Raw genomic sequence first — 18,780 nt, 5'->3', positions numbered from 1 at the left:
GAAGCACCAAACCTGGCAGTACTCAAAGCTCGTCTATTTGAGACATATTGCCTTCTGTGTTTTCAATAACAGGTATCTATTTTGCACCCTTGGCTGACAGCCTACAAGAGTTTAAAGACTACATTGAAAACCTGCCTTTGATAGATGACCCAGAAATATTTGGAATGCATGAAAATGCCAACCTAGTTTTCCAGGTATGTGGCCTTTCAACTTAAAAGACATATTCATATTGTGTATATAAACCTGAAACATCAATAATCACCTCACTGGTTCTGTAAATTATAATCTTCTTCAATAAAAAAATAAAATAAATGTTTCACCTTGACTTCAACATCTGGTTCCAGATTAGCCTGTTCCCTCTGGATCCTTCACGGAATCCTAAGATTGTCATGCATCTTCTTGTCACCGGCCACCCCCTCACCTTCCAGCCTCTGCTTAGTCCATAATCTACCTGCTAGTCTCCTGCAACATGGGGATTTGGATGATAATCCAGACAGTCCTTTTTCTTTTGCACTTCTCCCTCCATGCTGGGCATATTTGTAACATATTTCACAAAGATTTATGGACCCCCCCCAAGATGAGCAGGTTATAAAAGTACAATAGCAAATATCCAAGGCAGAGAAATTAAAACACTGTTCTTTAAAAGCACAGTTTATCAATTTTGCCATTGCAACAACATGGATGGACTTGGAGAGCATTATGCTAAGTGAAATAAGTCAGACAGAGAAAGACAAATACTGTATGACATAACTTATATGGGGAATCTAAAAAATACAACAGGAATTCCCCAGCAGTCCAGTGGTTAGGACTCTGCACTTTCACTGCCAAGGGCCTGGGTTCAATCCTTGGTCAGGGAGCTAAGATCCCACAAGCCACATGGCATGACCAAAATAATAAAAAAATAAAAATAGAAAATACAACAAACTGGTGAATACAACAAAAAACATAACAGGAACAGACTCACAGATATAGAGAATCAACTAGTGGTTACCAGTGGAAAGAGGGAAGGGGGGAGGGGCAAAAGAGGGATAGGGAATTAAGAGGTATAAGCTACTACATATAAAATAAATAAGCTACAAGGATATATTGTACAACAAGGAATATAGCCAACGTTTTATAATAACTATAAATGGAGTATAACTTTAAAAATTGTGAATCACTCTGTTTTACACCTGTAACTTATGTAATATTGTACATCAACTATATCTCAATTTTTAAAAATAATTTAAAAATTAAATTAAATTTAAAAGTAAAAGTACAGTTCATCAAGGTGACAGTACCAGACCACAGCAGTAGGTCCAAAGAGCAAACTGGACAATTTTACTCCCCCAAGACCCTCTGATGCCACACCATTACCTAAGGGTAGTCCAAGCTCCTCAGCATGGCAATCAAGGCTCCCCCATGACCGGGCCATTACATACCCTTCCAGTTTTATTATCTGTCATAGTCTGGCATCTTTAGGTGAACCAAACCATGAAAAGAGGTATGTCCCTGGAGCCCTGGAATACTCTAAAGGTTGGAGACTAGGTTGGCTCACGAAGCTGAAGGGAATCACCTTTCTTTTCAACTTAAATTTGGCCCCTACAAGTTAGACACAAATTAGAGGGTAAGTTCTGCCTAGATATCAAAGAATCCATGCAAAACAACAGTGGAAATTCTCAATGATCATGTTCTCAGAGAACATGACATGACCTATGTCATGTTCTCTGCCCTAAAAATTGCTTTGCTATTCAGTGAAGAGTTGGAATATCTTATTTTTCCTGATTCTACTTTCAGGAGGAAAAAGAGGTGGCCAAACTTAGTGTTAATATTCAATCATCTGACTGTTCGTTCTGGAGTGGGTGGGTGTGGAGGTGAGAGAAGGGAGAGAGGAATGTGGAAATGGTAGGCTCACTGCATCCCGTGAGAAGCACAGGACCTTCGGGTGGGGTAACACTCTTGGCAGTATATACCTGGGAATATAGTTTTTTGTGTTTTCATTGGTTCAGAATGACTGAGAATGAGACAGTAGGCATGTAGGAGCCCCAAGTTATGTTTTTCTTCCCAGCCTCCCTTCCTTCATTTTTCTGGTACAGTACATCCCCTACTCCCACCTCTTTCCTTTGGGAAAATTCCCCCTTCCTCATTCCATTAGATTCTGGTAAAACTTCCAACCACTCTCTACCTTCACAGAGGTGGGCATGTAACTCAGGCCTGGCCAAAGGCAGCACAACATCACCTAGCCCCTGGAATTGGTCCAAGGAGCAGGGACATGGCCCACACTAGGTGCATGAGATTTCTTTGTAGGATATATAGATCCTAGGATGGAGGAGGGAGGAAAATGTCTTTCCTCTGGAATCACTGGCTACGATGCTGCATATCTGCAGCATTCTGTGTCCTCATCCCTGACCCCCCTACCCCTTCTTCCTACCAAATGGAAGAAGGTCATCTGCCATAGGAAAAAATGAGAGAAACAACCAAATATGCACGAGAGAGAGTGCTAGATCCATCCATGCCTGAAACCCACATGACTTGTGTCCTCTTCTTCCCAGCTGTATGTGCCAACAGATCCCTTCTCTTTGCTTTAGCTGGTTTAAGTTAGACAATTCTGCCTCTTGCCATCAACAGAGACAATGCAAAAGATACAACTGATTCCTTCTTCAGACCAGCAAACTATACTTACATAGATGCGTACTAGAGACTAGTAAAGAAAATTGAGCCTGGCTGCACTAAATGTTTCAAGACTTTTGTCTAACCAAGAAGTCAAGAACTAAAATGGAAAAGTCATAATATTAAACAACTGGCACTGAGCAGGGAAACCAAACTATTTAACTATAACATTAAGTAAATAATGTCGCATATGTGTTTAGGACCTAATGAATATGTCAAAAGTAATGTTTGAAAGAAGATCTATTATGTAAAATATAATTTTTACAATCAAGATCTGTAATCCCAGGTTCTGAACTCTTTTCTCAGGTAAGTGGATATCGAGTGTTGTGACTGGTATAAAGAAAACCTCTAAGAGGTTCCAACAAATATATATAAGAAGATACCATGTTTCTGAATAAAAAAAAAAACTAGAACAATTGAGAATATTTAACTGACCTTGGAAAAGGAATTTCTAAGCATAAAAAGCAATTGAAAAATAAATCACATTAGACAGAGCCAGAACATGTGAGTATATCCAAAAGGTCATTAAAAAATTAAAAGACAAATGACAAAGCAAAACATCTTTGAAACAAACAAACAACAAAAACAAACAAAGGAAAAGTTAACTGTCCACACATGGGACACTTTCCAGAATAGACCATATTTTAGATCACAAATCAAGTATCAATAGTTTTAAAAAGATTAATATCATACAAATTATCTTCTCCAACTACGATGGGATAAAATTTAAAATCAATAAAACTAACGTAATCAAAACACTTATACTGCATAAAGACAGACATATAGACCAATGAAGTAGAATAGAAAGTCCAGAAATAAACCCTCACATATATGGTCAAATGATTTTTCACAAGGGTGTCAAGACCATTCAATGGGGAAAGGACAGTCTTTTCCACACACAGTACTTGGGAAACTGGACATCCACATGCAAAGGAATGAAGTTGGACCCTTACCTAACACCATATACAAAAATTAACTCAAAATGGATCAAAGACCTTAATGTAAGAACTAAAACACCAAACACAAAAATAAACTCAAAATGGCTTAAAGACCTAAATGTAAGGCCAGACATTATAAAACTCTTAGAGGAAAACATAGGCAGAACACTCTATGACATACATCACAGCAAGATCCTTTTTGACCCACCTCCTAAAGAAATGGAAATAAAAACAAAAATAAACAAATGGGACCTAATGAAACTTAAAAGCTTTTGCACAGCAAAGGAAACCATAAACAAGACCAAAAGACAACCCTCAGAATGGGAGAAAATATTTGCAAATGAAGCAACTGACAAAGGATTAATCTCCAAAATATACAAGCAACTCATGCAGCTCAATATCAAAAAAACAAACAACCCAATCCAAAAATGGGCAGAAGACCTAAATAGACATTTCTCCAAAGAAGATATACAGGTTGCCAACAAACACATAAAAGGATGCTCAACATCACTAATCATTAGAGAAATGCAAATCAAAACTACAATGAGGTATCACCTCACACAAGTCAGAATGGCCATCATCAAAAAATCTAGAAACAATAAATGCTGGAGAGGGTGTGGAGAAAAGGGAACACTCTTGCACTGTTGGTGGGAATGTAAATTGATACAGCCACTATGGTGAACAGTATGGAGGTTCCTTAAAAAACTAAAAATAGAACTACCATACGACCCAGCAATCCCACTACTGGGCATTTACCCTGAGAAAACCATCATTCAAAAAGAGTCATGTACCCCAATGTACATTGCAGCTCTATTTACAATAGCCAGGACATGGAAGCAACCTAAGTGTCCATCAACAGATGAATGGATAAAGAAGATGTGGCACATATATACAATGGAATATTACTCAGCCATAAAAAGAAACAAAATTGAGTTATTTGTAGTGAAGAGGATGGACATAGAGACTGTCATACAGAGTGAAGTAAGTCAGAAAGAGAAAAACAAATACCGTATATTAACACATATATATGGAATCTAAAAAAAAAAAAAAGGTTCTGATGAACCTAGGGGCAGGACAGGAATAAAGATGTAGACGTAAAGAATGGACTTGAAGACACGGGGAGGGGGAAGGGTAAGCTGGGACAAAGTGAGAGAGTGGCATGGACATATATACACTACCAAATGTAAAATAGATAGCTAGTGGGAAGCAGCCGCATAGCACAGGGAGATCAGCTCGGTGGTTTGTGACCACCTAGAGGGGTGGGATAGGGAGGGTGGGAGGGAGGGAGATGCAAGAGGGAAGATATATGGGAACATATGTATATGTATAACTGATTCACTTTGTTATAAAGCAGAAACTAACACACCATTGTAAAGCAATTATACTCCAATAAAGATGTTTAAAAAAATAAAAATAAAAAGTCAAGGGGAATGAAAACTATAGATATGATAAAATTTCACAGAACACACACACACAAACATGCGTACATGCAAAACTGGTGAGATCTGCATAAAGCCTATAATATAGTTAATTGTATTGGTCTGGTTACTATAGGAAACAAATTGATGTTTACTAAAGGGAAAAGAGGTGGGGAGGGATAAATTAGGAGTTAGAGATGAACAGATACATACTGCTATATATAAAATAAATAAACAACAAGGACCTACTATATAGCATGGGGGACCATATTCCATATCTTGTAATAACCTATAATGGAAAGAATCTGAAAAATAATACACATATGTATAACTGATGACTTTTGCTATACACCTGAAACTAATGCAACATTGTAAATCAACTATACTTCAATTTAAAAAAATTAAAAGAAAAATAAAAAGAACTAAAAATATAAAACTCTTAGAAGAAAACATAGGACAAAAAGCTTCATGACATTGGATTTAGCAATGATTTCTTGGATATGACACCAAAGGCAGAAATAACAAAAGAAAAAAACAGACAAATTGGACTTCATGAAAGTTTTTTTAATTTTAATTTTTTCATTTTAATTCAACAGAGAGAAAGGCAACCCACAGAATGGGAGAAAATATTCATAAATTATATACCTGATAAGGGATTAATATCCAGAGTATACAGAGAACTCCTAAAACTCAACAACAAAATAACAAACAATGCAATTCAAAAATGGGCAAAGGACTTGAATAGACATTCCTCCAAAGAGAAATGTAAAATGGTACAGCCTCTGTGGAAAACAGTATGGCAGTTCCTTAAAAAAAAAAAAAAATAGATTTACCATATAATCCAGCAATTCCACTTCTGGGTATATACACAAAAGAATTGAAATCAGGGACAAAAACAGATATTTGCGCACCCATGTTCATAGCAGCATTGTTCACAATAGCTAAAACATGGAAGCAACCCAAGTGTCCATCAGTGGATGAATGGATAGGGAAAAAATGGTGTATACATACAATGGAATATTATCAGCCTTCAAAAGGAAGGAATTTCTGCACAATATGGATGAACCTTAAGGACATGACACTGAGTGAAATAAGCCAGTCACATAAAGAAAAATACTGCATAATTACATTTATATGAGGTATTTAGAGTAGACAAAATTTTGGAGACAGAAAGTAGGATGGTGGTTGCTAGAGGCTGGCGAGAAAAGGAAATGAGGAGTTATTGTTTAATGGGTACAGAGTTTCAGTTTTCCAAGATGAAAAGGGTTATGGAGATGAATGTTGGTGACAACATTATTATTGTATTTAATACCACTGAACTGTATGGTTAAAAATAGTGCAGATGGCAAATTTTATATTATGTGTATTTTACCACAAAGAAAAAAAATAGAAAATAGTTAATTATCTTTATTATAGAATTATCTCCTATAAATCAATAGTAATAAACACTAAAAATCAAAAATGTACAAAATATATAAATAATTTATAAAGACAATACAGATAGCCAATGAACTTATTTTTTAAATGTTTAACTCTACTAATCCTCAAAGAAGTGCAAACCAATGAAAAACTATTTTGCCCATCAAATTGGAAAGGATTTTTTAAGCAATGATAGCAATTCTTACAAAGACAGAAAGACAGGTCCTCTGATGCTCTGTTGTTGGGAGTGTAAATTGATAGTGTTAGAAATCAATGTAATAATACACAGTTTAAAAATATGCCTTTGGTAATATTTCATTTAAAGAATGTAAATGAAAGTGGATGAAATTCATATATAGATATTCTATTCACAGAGTTCTAAACAAAACTAAATAATAGAAATATCCAAAAAGTAAATAAACAACTATATTAATTATAGTGCATTCAAACCACCGAGGATCAGTCACTTAAAACAGGACTCATGAAGATTTTTCAGTGATGTGAGAAAATGTTCATGATATTGAAAAAGAATAAATACTACATAAATTGTATGGGCTCAATATTTAAAACTATATGCACATATATACAGAAAATGTCCAGGGGGTGGGGGAGGTAAACTAAAGTTATAAATATCTCTGAAAAGCAAGATCATTAATAATTTTTCTTTATACTTTTCTGTGTTTTCTAAATTTTCAATAATAAGCTATAATACTTTTCTAAATTCTACAACTCTATTTTTTTTTTTTTTTTTTTTTTTGGCTGCACCCCATGGCATGCGGGATCTTAGTCCCCCAACCAGGGATTGAACCCACGCCCTCGGCAGTGAAAGCATGGAGTCCTAACCACTGGACCGCCAGGGAATTCCCCATAATACTTTTCTAATTGAGAAAATGTTATTTTTTTTTAATTGAAGTATAGCTAATCTACAATGTTGTGCCCATCTCTGCTGTACAGCAAAGTGACTCAGTTATACACATAGAGACATTCTTTTTTTTAATATTCTTTCCCATTATGGTTTATCACAGGATATTGAATCTAGTTCCCTGAACTATACAGTAGGACCTTGTTTATCCATCCATTGTTTATCCAATGTTTATCCATCTTATATATAATAGTTTACATCTGCTAATCCCAAACTCCCAGTCCTTCCCTCCCTCACCCCCCACCCCCTCTGCTCTCTATGTCTGTGAGTCTCTTTATTTTGTAGATAGTTTCATTTGTGCCATATTTTAGATTCCACATATAAGTGATATCATATGGTATTTGTCTTTCTCTTTCTGACTTACTTCACTTAGTATGATAATCTCTAGTTGCATCCGTGTTGCTGCAAATGGCATTATTTTGTGTTTTTTATGGCTGAGTAGTATTCCATTGTATATATTTACCACATCTTCTTTATCCATTCATTTGTCAATGGACATTTAGGTTGTTTTCGTGTCTTGGCTCTTGTGAATAATGCTGCTATGAACATAGGGGTGCGTGTATCTTTTTGAATTATAGTTTTGTCTGGATACGTGCCCAGGAGTGGGTTTGCTGGATCATATGGTAATTCTCTTTTGAGTTTTCTGAGGAACCTCCACACTGTTTTCCATAGTGGCTGCACCAACTTACATTCCCACCAACAGTATAGGAGGGTTCCCTTGAGAAAATGTTATTTAAATAAAACTATGTTCTAAAACTGAATTCTCATTATTTCTTCCTCATTTTCATAACTGCCTTTAAATAATTAGCCAAAAATTGTTTAACCATTTTTTACTGTGGTAAAACATATGTAACATGAAATTTATCATTTTAACCATTTTAAGTATACAGTTCAATGACATTCAGTAAATTCACATTGTTGTTCAACGAAAAATGTTTAACTATAACACTTGAGAACTAAACACGATCATTTACAATGAGCACATTTTACCAACTCTATCTTCAATATAAAAAATAAAATTTCCTTGGTTTTGGCCACTTCCATTATTTCTCTAATAAACTATGTGTGCTGCAAAATTATTTTTTTGAGAATTTGGTTCTTCACTGTTCTGTCTCTTCTCACCATTACAGTACAAAGAGACCAACACTTTAATCAACACCATACTTGAGGTTCAGCCAAGGTCATCTTCTGGTGGAGAGGGAAAGAGCAACGATGAGATTGTCCAAGAACTCGTTGCTTCTGTCCGGACCAGAGTTCCAGGTAGTAAGTAATTCCTAGCATACATGTACAATGGGACTTTTAGGAATAAACTCAGAAAGCTGAGTGATAGGCAGGTGTCCAAATCTGCTTATTATGCAGATTTTTTCTTTACATAGAGAGCTCTTCTGATGTAGAGCTCTCCATTTATAGATGAGAAGCCTATAGCACCTTGACATCTTAACTGCCAGAAGCATGAGGAACAAGTTGGTTTCTAGCTCAATGTAACTTTAACCAGACTTTTTCCTGAGTTTTCTAATATCTCTAGACTTGTACTGTCCGAGACAGTAGCCGTTAGTCACATGTGGTTATTTAAACTTTAAATTAAATTACATTTAAAATTCATTTCCTCAGTTGCACTAGCCACATTTTAAGTGCTGCCATACTGAACAATGCAAATGGAGAACATTTCCATCATCGTAAAATATTCTATTGGACAGCCCTGCTCTGGAATCCATTTCTCTTTTTTTTTTTTTTTTTTCTCCAACAAGAGAAGTGGCTAGATTATTTCACTTTGTTTTCTGGTGAGTTAGGGAATCTTCCTGAATGATCACAGAGATCCACTTTCACACTTTTCTTAGAGTGACTGTAGATTTAGATGTCTTAATCTATTGTTGATGGTTGGAAATGTCATTATAGGGGAAAAAAAGACGAGGCACAAAAAAAAACTAGTGACTGTAAAAGTAAACTGTGTTTCTGTCTCTATTCACAATACTCTGGCATCAACTGTATGGGTTTCCCCCCAACATTAAGCAGTAACTCTCTGGACACCAGCTGGGTGTCCTACAATTCAGTTATGACTTTATCCAGAGTGGGCACAGACCCCACAGTTTAAGGGCTCAGTCCCACAAGACTGTCCCCACTTCAGATGCCAACAAGTCCTCAGGTTGTGACCTGTACTTCTGACCAACCAGCTATAAATCGAGGATTCCCACAACCCCATTTTGGGGTTCAGTAATTTTCTAGAACAACTCAAAGAACTCAGGGAAACAGTTATTTACATTTACCAGATTACTTTATATGATATAATAAAGGATAAAGATAAACAGCAAGATAAAGAAGTAAATAAGGCAAGGTCCAGAAGAGTCCCGAGGGCAGGAGCTTTTGTCCCTCCTGGCACATGATGCATTCACCAAACCAGAAGCTCTCCAAACCCCTTCAGTTAGGTTTTTATGGAAGTTTCATTACGTAGGCATGATTGATTAAATCACTGGCCTTTAGTGATTAACTTAACCTCCAGCCCCTCCCCTCTCCCAGGAGGTCAGAGAGTAGAGCTAGAAGTTCCAACTCTCTAATCACATGGTTATTTCCCCTGACAACCAGCCCCTCATCTTTAGGGGTGGTCCAAGAGTCATCTCATTAACATAAACTCAGGTGTGGTTGAAAGGGGCTTGTTATCAATAACAAAAGATGCTGCTTTCACCTTCATCACTCAGGAGCTATTTCAGGAGTTGGGGTCAAAACCCAACAATTATAGAAATGATGCTCCTATCACTCTTATCAATGAGGAAATTATAAGAGTTTTAGGAGCTCTGGCCAGAAGCTGGGGACAAAGACCAAAATACATATTTCTTATTACATCACAGTAACACAGACTAAGTCTTGCCAATACTATTAAGGCCCCCAGAAAAGAAAGGACCTGTGTGACCTCAGAAGTCAGTTATGTTCCTCCTAAAGCAGCCCCTCAAAAAACTCTCTTCTTGAGTAGAGAGTTATGTTGATATTGAAGCAACTGGGTTATTTTAGGAAGCATTTTTAATAAACATAAGATGGAGGACTGGGTGGAAAAAGGGATGAAGGTGGATGGATGGATGGAAAGTTAGTATACTTGTTTCATAGAGTTCCATTGACACCTAGGAGGTTTTTCTCTCCACGCTTCATAAAGTTTGTACTTTTACTGTGAAATGATAAGCCATGCCATCTGCTGAGACTGAGGGGCAGGGGTGCAACTGGCTCAACAAGAGAACTTAGGTTCGGAATAGCCCGAGGGGACTGACAAAAGGAGAAGAGTGGGGGTATGTAACCGCAGCCCTGTGGATCCAAGAGCTTGCACTTACCCACACTGTTGTGTGATTTTTCTACAGCAGCCAAAATGTGAGTGGTTAAGAGGAAATTGATGTACATATCTCAGAGCCACTTGTTTTCTCACACTTTACTCATCTATGTAAGGAAAATGCAGTCCCTTCATTTTTTAGAGCTTATATGAGCCTCCACTGAGTGGATTGTAGGGAAAAAGAAGAGCACAATTTTCGATCAGCTTGAAACGTGGGCCCATTTCATAATCCAGTCAGTCCCTTTGAACAACACTCAGTAACCTGGGATAAATGCTGTCTCTCTCCTCTCTTGGGGGTTGTCCTGCCCCCAACCCCTCCTCTCCTAGATGCAACACGGGTGTGTAGGGAAGAGCAAGGCTTACATACACCGCATACACACAAGGCAGAGGAGACGACTCAGGACCCCTGGTACTTCTGGTCTCAGGGATGTCCCTTGTCTACCAGGTAGCACTTACCACTGAAGTCCGAGCGGCCTGACTCCCGTTCAGCCTAGGCCCCAGGGACAAGAGAAGTTGGCTTTAAGAAAAGTTAAGATAAGTGCATTCCAGTAGCAATGTGATAAGGAGAGAAATCAACAATAATTGATCTGATGAATCAGCCGTGTGTGTTTCAGAAACTCTGGAGATGGAGAACGCTTCTGAGAGCCTTTTTGTCAAGGATCCTCAAGGACGCCTTAACTCCTTGACCACTGTCCTTGGACAAGAAGTGGACCGATTTAACAATCTGCTGAGGCTAATACACGTACGCATGCTCACTGCCATCCTTGCTGTTGGGTATCAAAGCTCTGTGCAGAGTGTATAACAATGTGAGGTTTCCATTCCCATCACTTCAACATTTCTATCTGGATATGCTAACAGCCCTTCAAGCCCAACTTGTCTAAACCTGAATTCACCCTCCTCTAGTCTGTGTTCCCTATCTCTAATAATGGCCTAGTGACTATGTGGCATTACAAATCCTTCATTATCCTAACTTGCACCCTTAGAATTACCATTGACTCATTAGGAATTTGACCAGGGACCTAAGCACTCAGAGAGATTCAGTGCTTGTTCCTGATGGCTAGTTTGCTTTTAATATCATAGTCTTTATGAAGACTATGACAACCAGAGTTTCTTAAATTAGAGGCCACAAAACACCTAAATTAGGATCCACTGTGCTGCAGGTTCAAATGTAGATTCCCTAATTCCACTTCAGACCTACGGAGTTAGGATTCCTTGAGGAATTCCTGGGGATATGAATTTTAAATAAACTCCCCCAGATGATGTCAGTGCAATTAAAATTTAAGAACAACTATTTAGACCTTTGCCTTATGCTCAGGAATACTTTCTGAATGGTGTTGACTTTGTAATGCTGGCTACAGGACTTCCTGTTGTCTCTGTGCATAACTTTAATAAGGGAAACTATTAGAGACCAAATGTTGAGCAGTAACAGGAAAAGTTCTACTGCCAAGCAAGGAACCAAATACCTAGCACAGAATCAAGGCTCAGTGATAAGATTGGGAAGGGCAGCTAGGGTAGATCTTTTAAAGACCGTCTCTTCCCTATTAGGAAAGCAAAGTCTCCATGTTTCTGGTCGTCTGGCAATACCCAGGCTTGTGGGTTAGGGAGGCACTGGGTCAGCTGAATACGTGAGGTCATCACCTTGGGCCTATGGCATCTGGCTAGGTAAACCAGTGTCAGCAGGCCAGGTAGTCAGGTCAGAGCTTATTACCTTCTACATTGAATGAATCAGGGTATAGATGAAGCTGCTGTGATAAAGATCCCCAAATACAGTGGCCAAAACAGGATAGAAATTCACTGCTCTCTCAGTTAAGAGCCCAGACAAAGCTCTGTCTAGGACAGGTAGTTAATCTTGCTTTGTGAGCTCATCCAAGGATCTCAGCTGGAGGGCTGGGTCTTCCAGTCTCAACAGGTAGCTTCCATCTCTGGGACTAAGGTGGCTGTTCCAACTGTCCCCTTTTGCCAGCCACTGGGACAGGGGAAAGAGAGCCGAGGGAGAGCAGCTTCCTCATAAAAATGTAACCCAGAAGTTGCATACATCATTTTTTCTTATATCCCTTTAACCAAAGCTTGGTCACTTGGCAACACCCCAGCTGCAAGGGTGGCTGGGAAATGTAGTCCCAATATCTGTATTGGATTGCTCTGTGCCCAGCTAAAACTAAGAGGATACTGTTGTTCAGAGGAGGAAGAGGAGATGGGTGCTGCTCATCTCTGGCCTCTCCACATTATGTATGGTCTTTCACCCACTTAAAGATGGACAAGTCCAAACATCACTTCCTCATAAAGTCTTCCTGGAACACCAGCCCTTCCCTCCACCACCAGATGACAGGGGCCCTTCCTCAGGGCTCCATCACTTGAGGTGTCTGTGTCCATCACTGTATTTGTGTACAATGTACCACCTTGTTTTGTAATTACTCCTCCATGAGTATGGCTCCCCCAGTAGACAATGAACTTGAAGAGAAGGAGACAAGTATATAAGTCATCTTTGCTTCCCCAGTGCCTGACACGTCCTAAATCTTCCATGAATATTTGAACATGCAAGTGAACGAATGTGGCTCTCAGGAACAAAGTGGTCACTCCTTCTGGTCAAACACTAGTGTCCACCACTAATGGAAGAATTCACCTTAAAAAAAAGTAGAAGAGAGAGGAGCCCTGGGAGAAGCAGCCTGCAAGGCAATCAGGAGTCATAGCCAAGCACTCCCATTGGAGGGAGGGGTGGTGGCCACCACTGTATGCCGGGCCTGCACCAGAGATCTCCCTCATCCTGACCCCTGCCCTGTCCTGCCTTGCCCTGGCTCTGTCCCAGCCTCACTTTCACCTCACCCAGCGAACAGCAAGGCCTCACTGTGGTAGTGATAAGAAAGGCCAAGGGAGGGCGAGAGCATCCGGGGCCTCGGGCTGTCATCTTGGTGAGCTCACTCTCCTCCAGACGGTTACAGAACTGTGCGACAGGGCAAGTCCTGGGAGAGACGAGGCCGCTAGCCATAAGGGAGAACATTCTGACGTGCGCTCTTCCCACTGAATATGACTACATGCTAGCTGCCTCCTCTGACAGAACTGGCTGCAATGTGCCCTCTGTCTATGCTGATTTGGAAGGCACTAGCAGCCTGGCGCCTCCAGCTCTCTGACTTAAGTGTTCTCCATGAATCTTAGATAAGTCTTCTGCTACCTTTTTCCATTTTTGGTGTCTAAGATGGAGTGTTGTTTTGGCTCTGGCTGAGGGCCTTTTTCCTGAGCTCTGCTGCAAATGGTTCCTCAGATCCTAAGAGCATATCTACTTAAAACTCCTCTTTTCTATCACTGCCTCTTGTGAAAAGAGTTGGGAGGAGGGGAATAACTCCGTGAAGGAATGGAAGGATGACTAGACCTGTTTTGTCACATGTCGCTTGTCTCTAGAGCTATCTGCATGTGGTCCTAGGACTTCGTTTTTTAATCAACATAAATTTGGTCTCTAACATCTTCCTGTAATATTTTCCCCATGTGTGGCAGTAGTTGTCACAAAACTGGAACCCATGAGAGCCATACAAATCTATATGGCCTTCCTTTACCTTTAGCCAGGTGGCGGATATTACCCTGTACTTCCCATGGCTGCTGTCGGTCCAGCATCTCCCAGGACTACTGCCGGTCTCTGTCTTTTTTTTTTTTTTTTTATAAATTTATTATTCTGGCAAGTGTTATTGTCACTTAAACCAATTTCCTTTTTTTTTTTTTTTTAAAGCTGCGTTTTATAGCTACTTTATTTATTTATTTATTCATTTTTGCCTGTGTTGGGTCTCCGGTTCGTGCGAGGGCTTTCTCCACTTGCGGCAAGCGGGGGCCACTCTTCATCGCGGTGCGGGGACCGCTCTTCATCGCGGTGCGCGGGCCTTTCACCATCGCGGCCCCTCCCGCCGCGGGGCACAGGCTCCAGACGCGCAGGCTCAGCAGCTGTGGCTCACGGGCCCAGCCACTCCGTGGCATGTGGGATCTTCCCAGACCAGGGCTCGAACCCGTGTCCCCTGCATTAGCAGGCAGACTCCCAACCACTGCGCCACCAGGGAAGCCCCCGGCCTCTGTCTTTTGTTGAGATAAGGGACATACCTTTAAAAAGTGTTTCCAGTATAAGGAGGCTCTCTGGAATCAGCTGAAAGATTGGTCTCATCTAAGAATCTCCCCTTTCTGCTATAACTCCTGGGGCCGCAGGCTCCCCCTGGGCAGAGTTAGAGGTACTTCCCACGTCCTCATCCCCCTGTCCATGGTTCCCAAATCACTAACCATCAGGCCCATTCTTCCTTTGGCCTGGACGAGAGCTGGATGATGGCTTTTCTCAAAATACGTGGGGGCCATCTCTCCACCTTCCGTTCATCACTTCACTGGATCCTGCTATTATGCCTGAACCACCTCCACTACCAGGTCTTACACCCCTCTGGTCACATGTAAAAAAATGCATGAAAGATTGGAGGGTCTGATCCAGCACATAGTCTACAGAGAGGATGGAACCCAGCAAGCAGGCCCTTAAGCGTAAGGCAACACCTGCTACCATGAACAAGTTTCATTCCCACCTGATAATTACATCTGTGAAGGGCACCAACCCCTTTTTATTCTTTCAGGCCTCTCTAGATACGCTCAGCAAAGCCATTGCTGGATTGGTGGTGATGTCTGAAGAAATGGAAAAAGTGTATAACAGTTTCCTCAACAACCAGGTTCCCTCTCTGTGGTCCAACACAGCCTACCCATCCCTGAAGCCACTAGGATCGTGGGTCAAAGACCTTATTCTGAGGACTGCATTTGTGGACGTAAGAAAATTCACTTCTTTGGGGTCTGATGAATTTGATGACATGGTTGGCCCTAAAGTTCTTAGGAAGCCCTCGCTAACTGAAATATTGACAACCATCGAGGGATCATCTGAACCCAAAGAAACAGAAACTTCCAGAATAGCATCAGTTTGAAAGTCTTATGCAGATTATAGTATAGTTTGCCCTAGACCCTTATCCCCACAGTCCATTTTAATTCCAGGCCATCTTTGGAGTTTCAGATCTAGTTCATGAGACCTCACCATGAGGTACAGAACCAATCTGACATGGGTCCAAATGGCCAGGTGTGACCTTGCTGTCCTCTCCCCCTTCTAGAACTTCTGTAATAACAAGGTTCTGGGTTTATGGTCAGCCTGGTGGGTGAGGAAGGGGGACAGGGCAAGCAGTAAGAATGGGGCTGGTGATAACTCAGGACCGGTTTAGATTCTGCCTCCTGGACACCCTCCAAAATACGACTTTGATTTAAAAGACAAATTCTATCTCAGAAAAAAAAAAGTACATTATGGTGTAATGTTCCTCCTTCAGCTGTGGCTCAAAAGAGGACAGCCTAAGTCCTTCTGGATCTCCGGTTTCTTCTTTCCTCAAGGATTTCTAACAGGTACCAGTGCTTTCCCTAGAAAAATCCCATAGGAAAGATCATTATATGTGATGAGTTGTGCCGGGTTTCTAGGAACTTTGAAAATGGCATGGCTGCTGATGGCTTAGCCAAGGGGTTATTGGTTATAAGGCAGCCCAACAAGGCCCTGCTCTTCCTCGCTCACTGGGGTGGGGAAAGGATGGCAGAAATAGCAGACGTTCCCCCAGCAACCTAATGCCCACTCGTCTCAGGTTACAAGTGCAAGTGCTGCTGCCCTGTGAATGCACACAGCTACCCCAAGTCCCCACGTAACCCATGCTCAAGGGCACTACCTGCTCTCCACCTTCTCTGGCCCCACCTCTGAGCAGCGTCCTTCCCTCTAAAAAATACTCTTACTGTCCCTCCAGTGGCCCTCAGGGATTCTCCCCAGGACCCCAGAGGGGACCAAGGTCTCTGGGCTCCCAGATGCTAATGAGCCCAGCCCTTCATCTGTCTCATCCTGAGTCCCTCCTATACAGCCTATAGACAGCCCATACAAGACAAGCTAAGCAAGATGCTAAAGTTGGGAGATTGGGCTCTGAAACTCCCTCACGGGCTTGTCTCTCTCATTGGCAGAGCGGTGCACTTTAGACTTGGCCTCCCCTCTCTTCCCAACCAGGACCAAAATTCACACATGCTTTGGCTCCACCCCTCCCAACTAATTCAGAGTAAGCGTGTTAATGGTTGGGTCCTCTGGATGGAGAGGAAGCTCTCTAACGCTAGAGCATCCTGGTTGAGGCGCGTGGGGGCCGTGTTTGGGCAATAGTAACCCAGGTTTCTGGCTTTCATATTTACAGGAACTCTTCAAAATCATGCTCGGAAATATAATTTGCCTATAGATGAGCTGAGTTTCAAGTACAACATGATTCCTATCTATCGGGATCAAGCCACAGTTATAGACGCTGCCAAGACAGTGCAGTTTGGACAAGAACTGCCCATGGACATGGAGGTATTGTCCCCCTGACAGTTGTTACAGCACAGCAGCTTCTGTCCCACTGTCATCCAGTATCTCAGGCAATCTCCCCTGCCCCACCCCCACCCCCCCGCTTTCCATTTGCAGGAGTGGGAGAGGGCAGAGTGGGACTCACAACCCCAAGACAAGCTCCCCAATTAGCAGTGACCGGATGGGAACTGCCTAAATTAGTCTGACCTGTAAAAAATATATTTTACAGCAATACTGTAGATACCTACAGTAACTTTCTCATTCGTGCGGAGGCAATATGGCAAGAGGTTAAAAACCAGAGTTTCAGCACTGGGCAGGCCTGAGTAAATTCTGACTTTCTCTCTCCCCAGTTGTGTCTGCAAGAGCAATTACTAACATGTCTGCACCTCAGTGTTCACATCTGCAAAATGGGGCTCATGCCACCAACCTCAGAGCTGTAGGGCAGTGTAACTGAAACTTCAGGTGTCATGTGACCAGCACATAGTGAGCCCACAATAAATAACTGTTTTCATAAGCTAAACCTATCTGCCTCGTTCACTCAGCTGCCTCCTAGCAGAATTGATATGCTAACTTCATACATCATATAACTATAACTACATCACATAACCAGTAGGAATGTATCAATACTTAGGAAGCAGTTCAGACTCTTTGCTTACATAGTTTACTCCCTCTAGAACAGAGGTTCTCAAAGTGTGGTCCGCAGACCAGCAGCATCAGCATCACCTGGGCACTTGTTAAAAATGAACTTATTTACAAAACAGAAATAGACTCACAGATGTAGGAAGCAAACTTATGGTTACCAAAGGGGGAAGGGGGGGAGGGAAAAATTAGGAGGTTGGGATTAGCATATACACACTACTATATGTAAAATAGATAACCAACAAGGACCTACTGTATAGTACAGGGAACTATACTAAATATTTTGTAACAACCTATAAGGGAAAAGAATCTGAAAAAGTATATATATATATATATACATATATATATATGTATATATATATATATATATATATATATAGACATATACATATATATGTTAACTGAATCACTGCTGTATACCTGAAACTAACACAACTTTGTAAATCAACTATACTTCAATTTAAAGAAGAAAAAGAAATGTAAATTCCAAGGACCCATTCCAGATTGAATCAGAAACTGGGCTGGGACCCAGAGATCTATATTTTAACAAGTCCTCCAGAGGGTCCTTAGCCCACTCGGGTTTCAGAACCCCTGCTCTAGAATATCTCAACCTCGACTGCAGGTTAGAATCACCTATGGAGCTTTAAAAACATCCTGATGCTCAGCCCACACCCAATTACGTCAAAATCACCCCAATTATATCAGTCATCATTATATTTTAAATCTCCCCTGGATATTCCAGTATACAGCTGGGGTGAGAGCCACCACTGCCAATCTGAGCTGCCCACTTTCAACGTGCTGAGATATTGATGGGGCAGGGAAACTTCTGCTTCAAAGCACCTGTCCTCCCCAGTGGGCCTTATTAATGTAATTTTCTATGTATGCTGTGAAATCAAAGATCTGCTCCAGATTGCCTTTGCCAAGAATGCGTTCACTAGCCGGTCAGTGTAGATGGGGTAAGTGGCTTTTACTAAACTTTCCTTAGAGTATCATGGTATTAGTAGGAATTGCCCCTGGGTAACTTAATCAGTAGCCATTCCACTCAGATATGCTTGATCTAGTCTTCGCTCTGATTAGCAAAAACACACAAAGACGAGATTGATCCCATATTCATGGATTACTCTATGAAATATTGT

The 18,780-nt window shown here is 40.9% G+C and overlaps 1 protein-coding gene across 1 annotated transcript in view; it reads left to right on the top strand.

Moving 5' to 3' along the window:
- The window catches only part of DNAH6 (dynein axonemal heavy chain 6), a 298,716-nt gene that overhangs the window by 274,218 nt on the left and 5,718 nt on the right, over window positions 1-18,780 (top strand). The window contains exons 70-75 of the mRNA XM_036873333.1: window positions 73-194; window positions 8,477-8,606; window positions 11,271-11,398; window positions 15,243-15,428; window positions 15,972-16,044; window positions 16,860-17,011. Coding sequence (XP_036729228.1) covers window positions 73-194; window positions 8,477-8,606; window positions 11,271-11,398; window positions 15,243-15,428; window positions 15,972-16,044; window positions 16,860-17,011 — 791 coding nt within the window. The remainder of the gene's footprint in view (window positions 1-72; window positions 195-8,476; window positions 8,607-11,270; window positions 11,399-15,242; window positions 15,429-15,971; window positions 16,045-16,859; window positions 17,012-18,780) is intronic.

This window comes from Balaenoptera musculus, chromosome 13, assembly GCF_009873245.2.
Source record: "Balaenoptera musculus isolate JJ_BM4_2016_0621 chromosome 13, mBalMus1.pri.v3, whole genome shotgun sequence".
In the NCBI taxonomy this organism is placed as follows: Eukaryota; Metazoa; Chordata; class Mammalia; order Artiodactyla; family Balaenopteridae; genus Balaenoptera; species Balaenoptera musculus.
The sequence above is the reverse complement of the archived record's forward strand: the minus strand, read 5'-3'. Positions and strand labels throughout refer to the sequence as shown.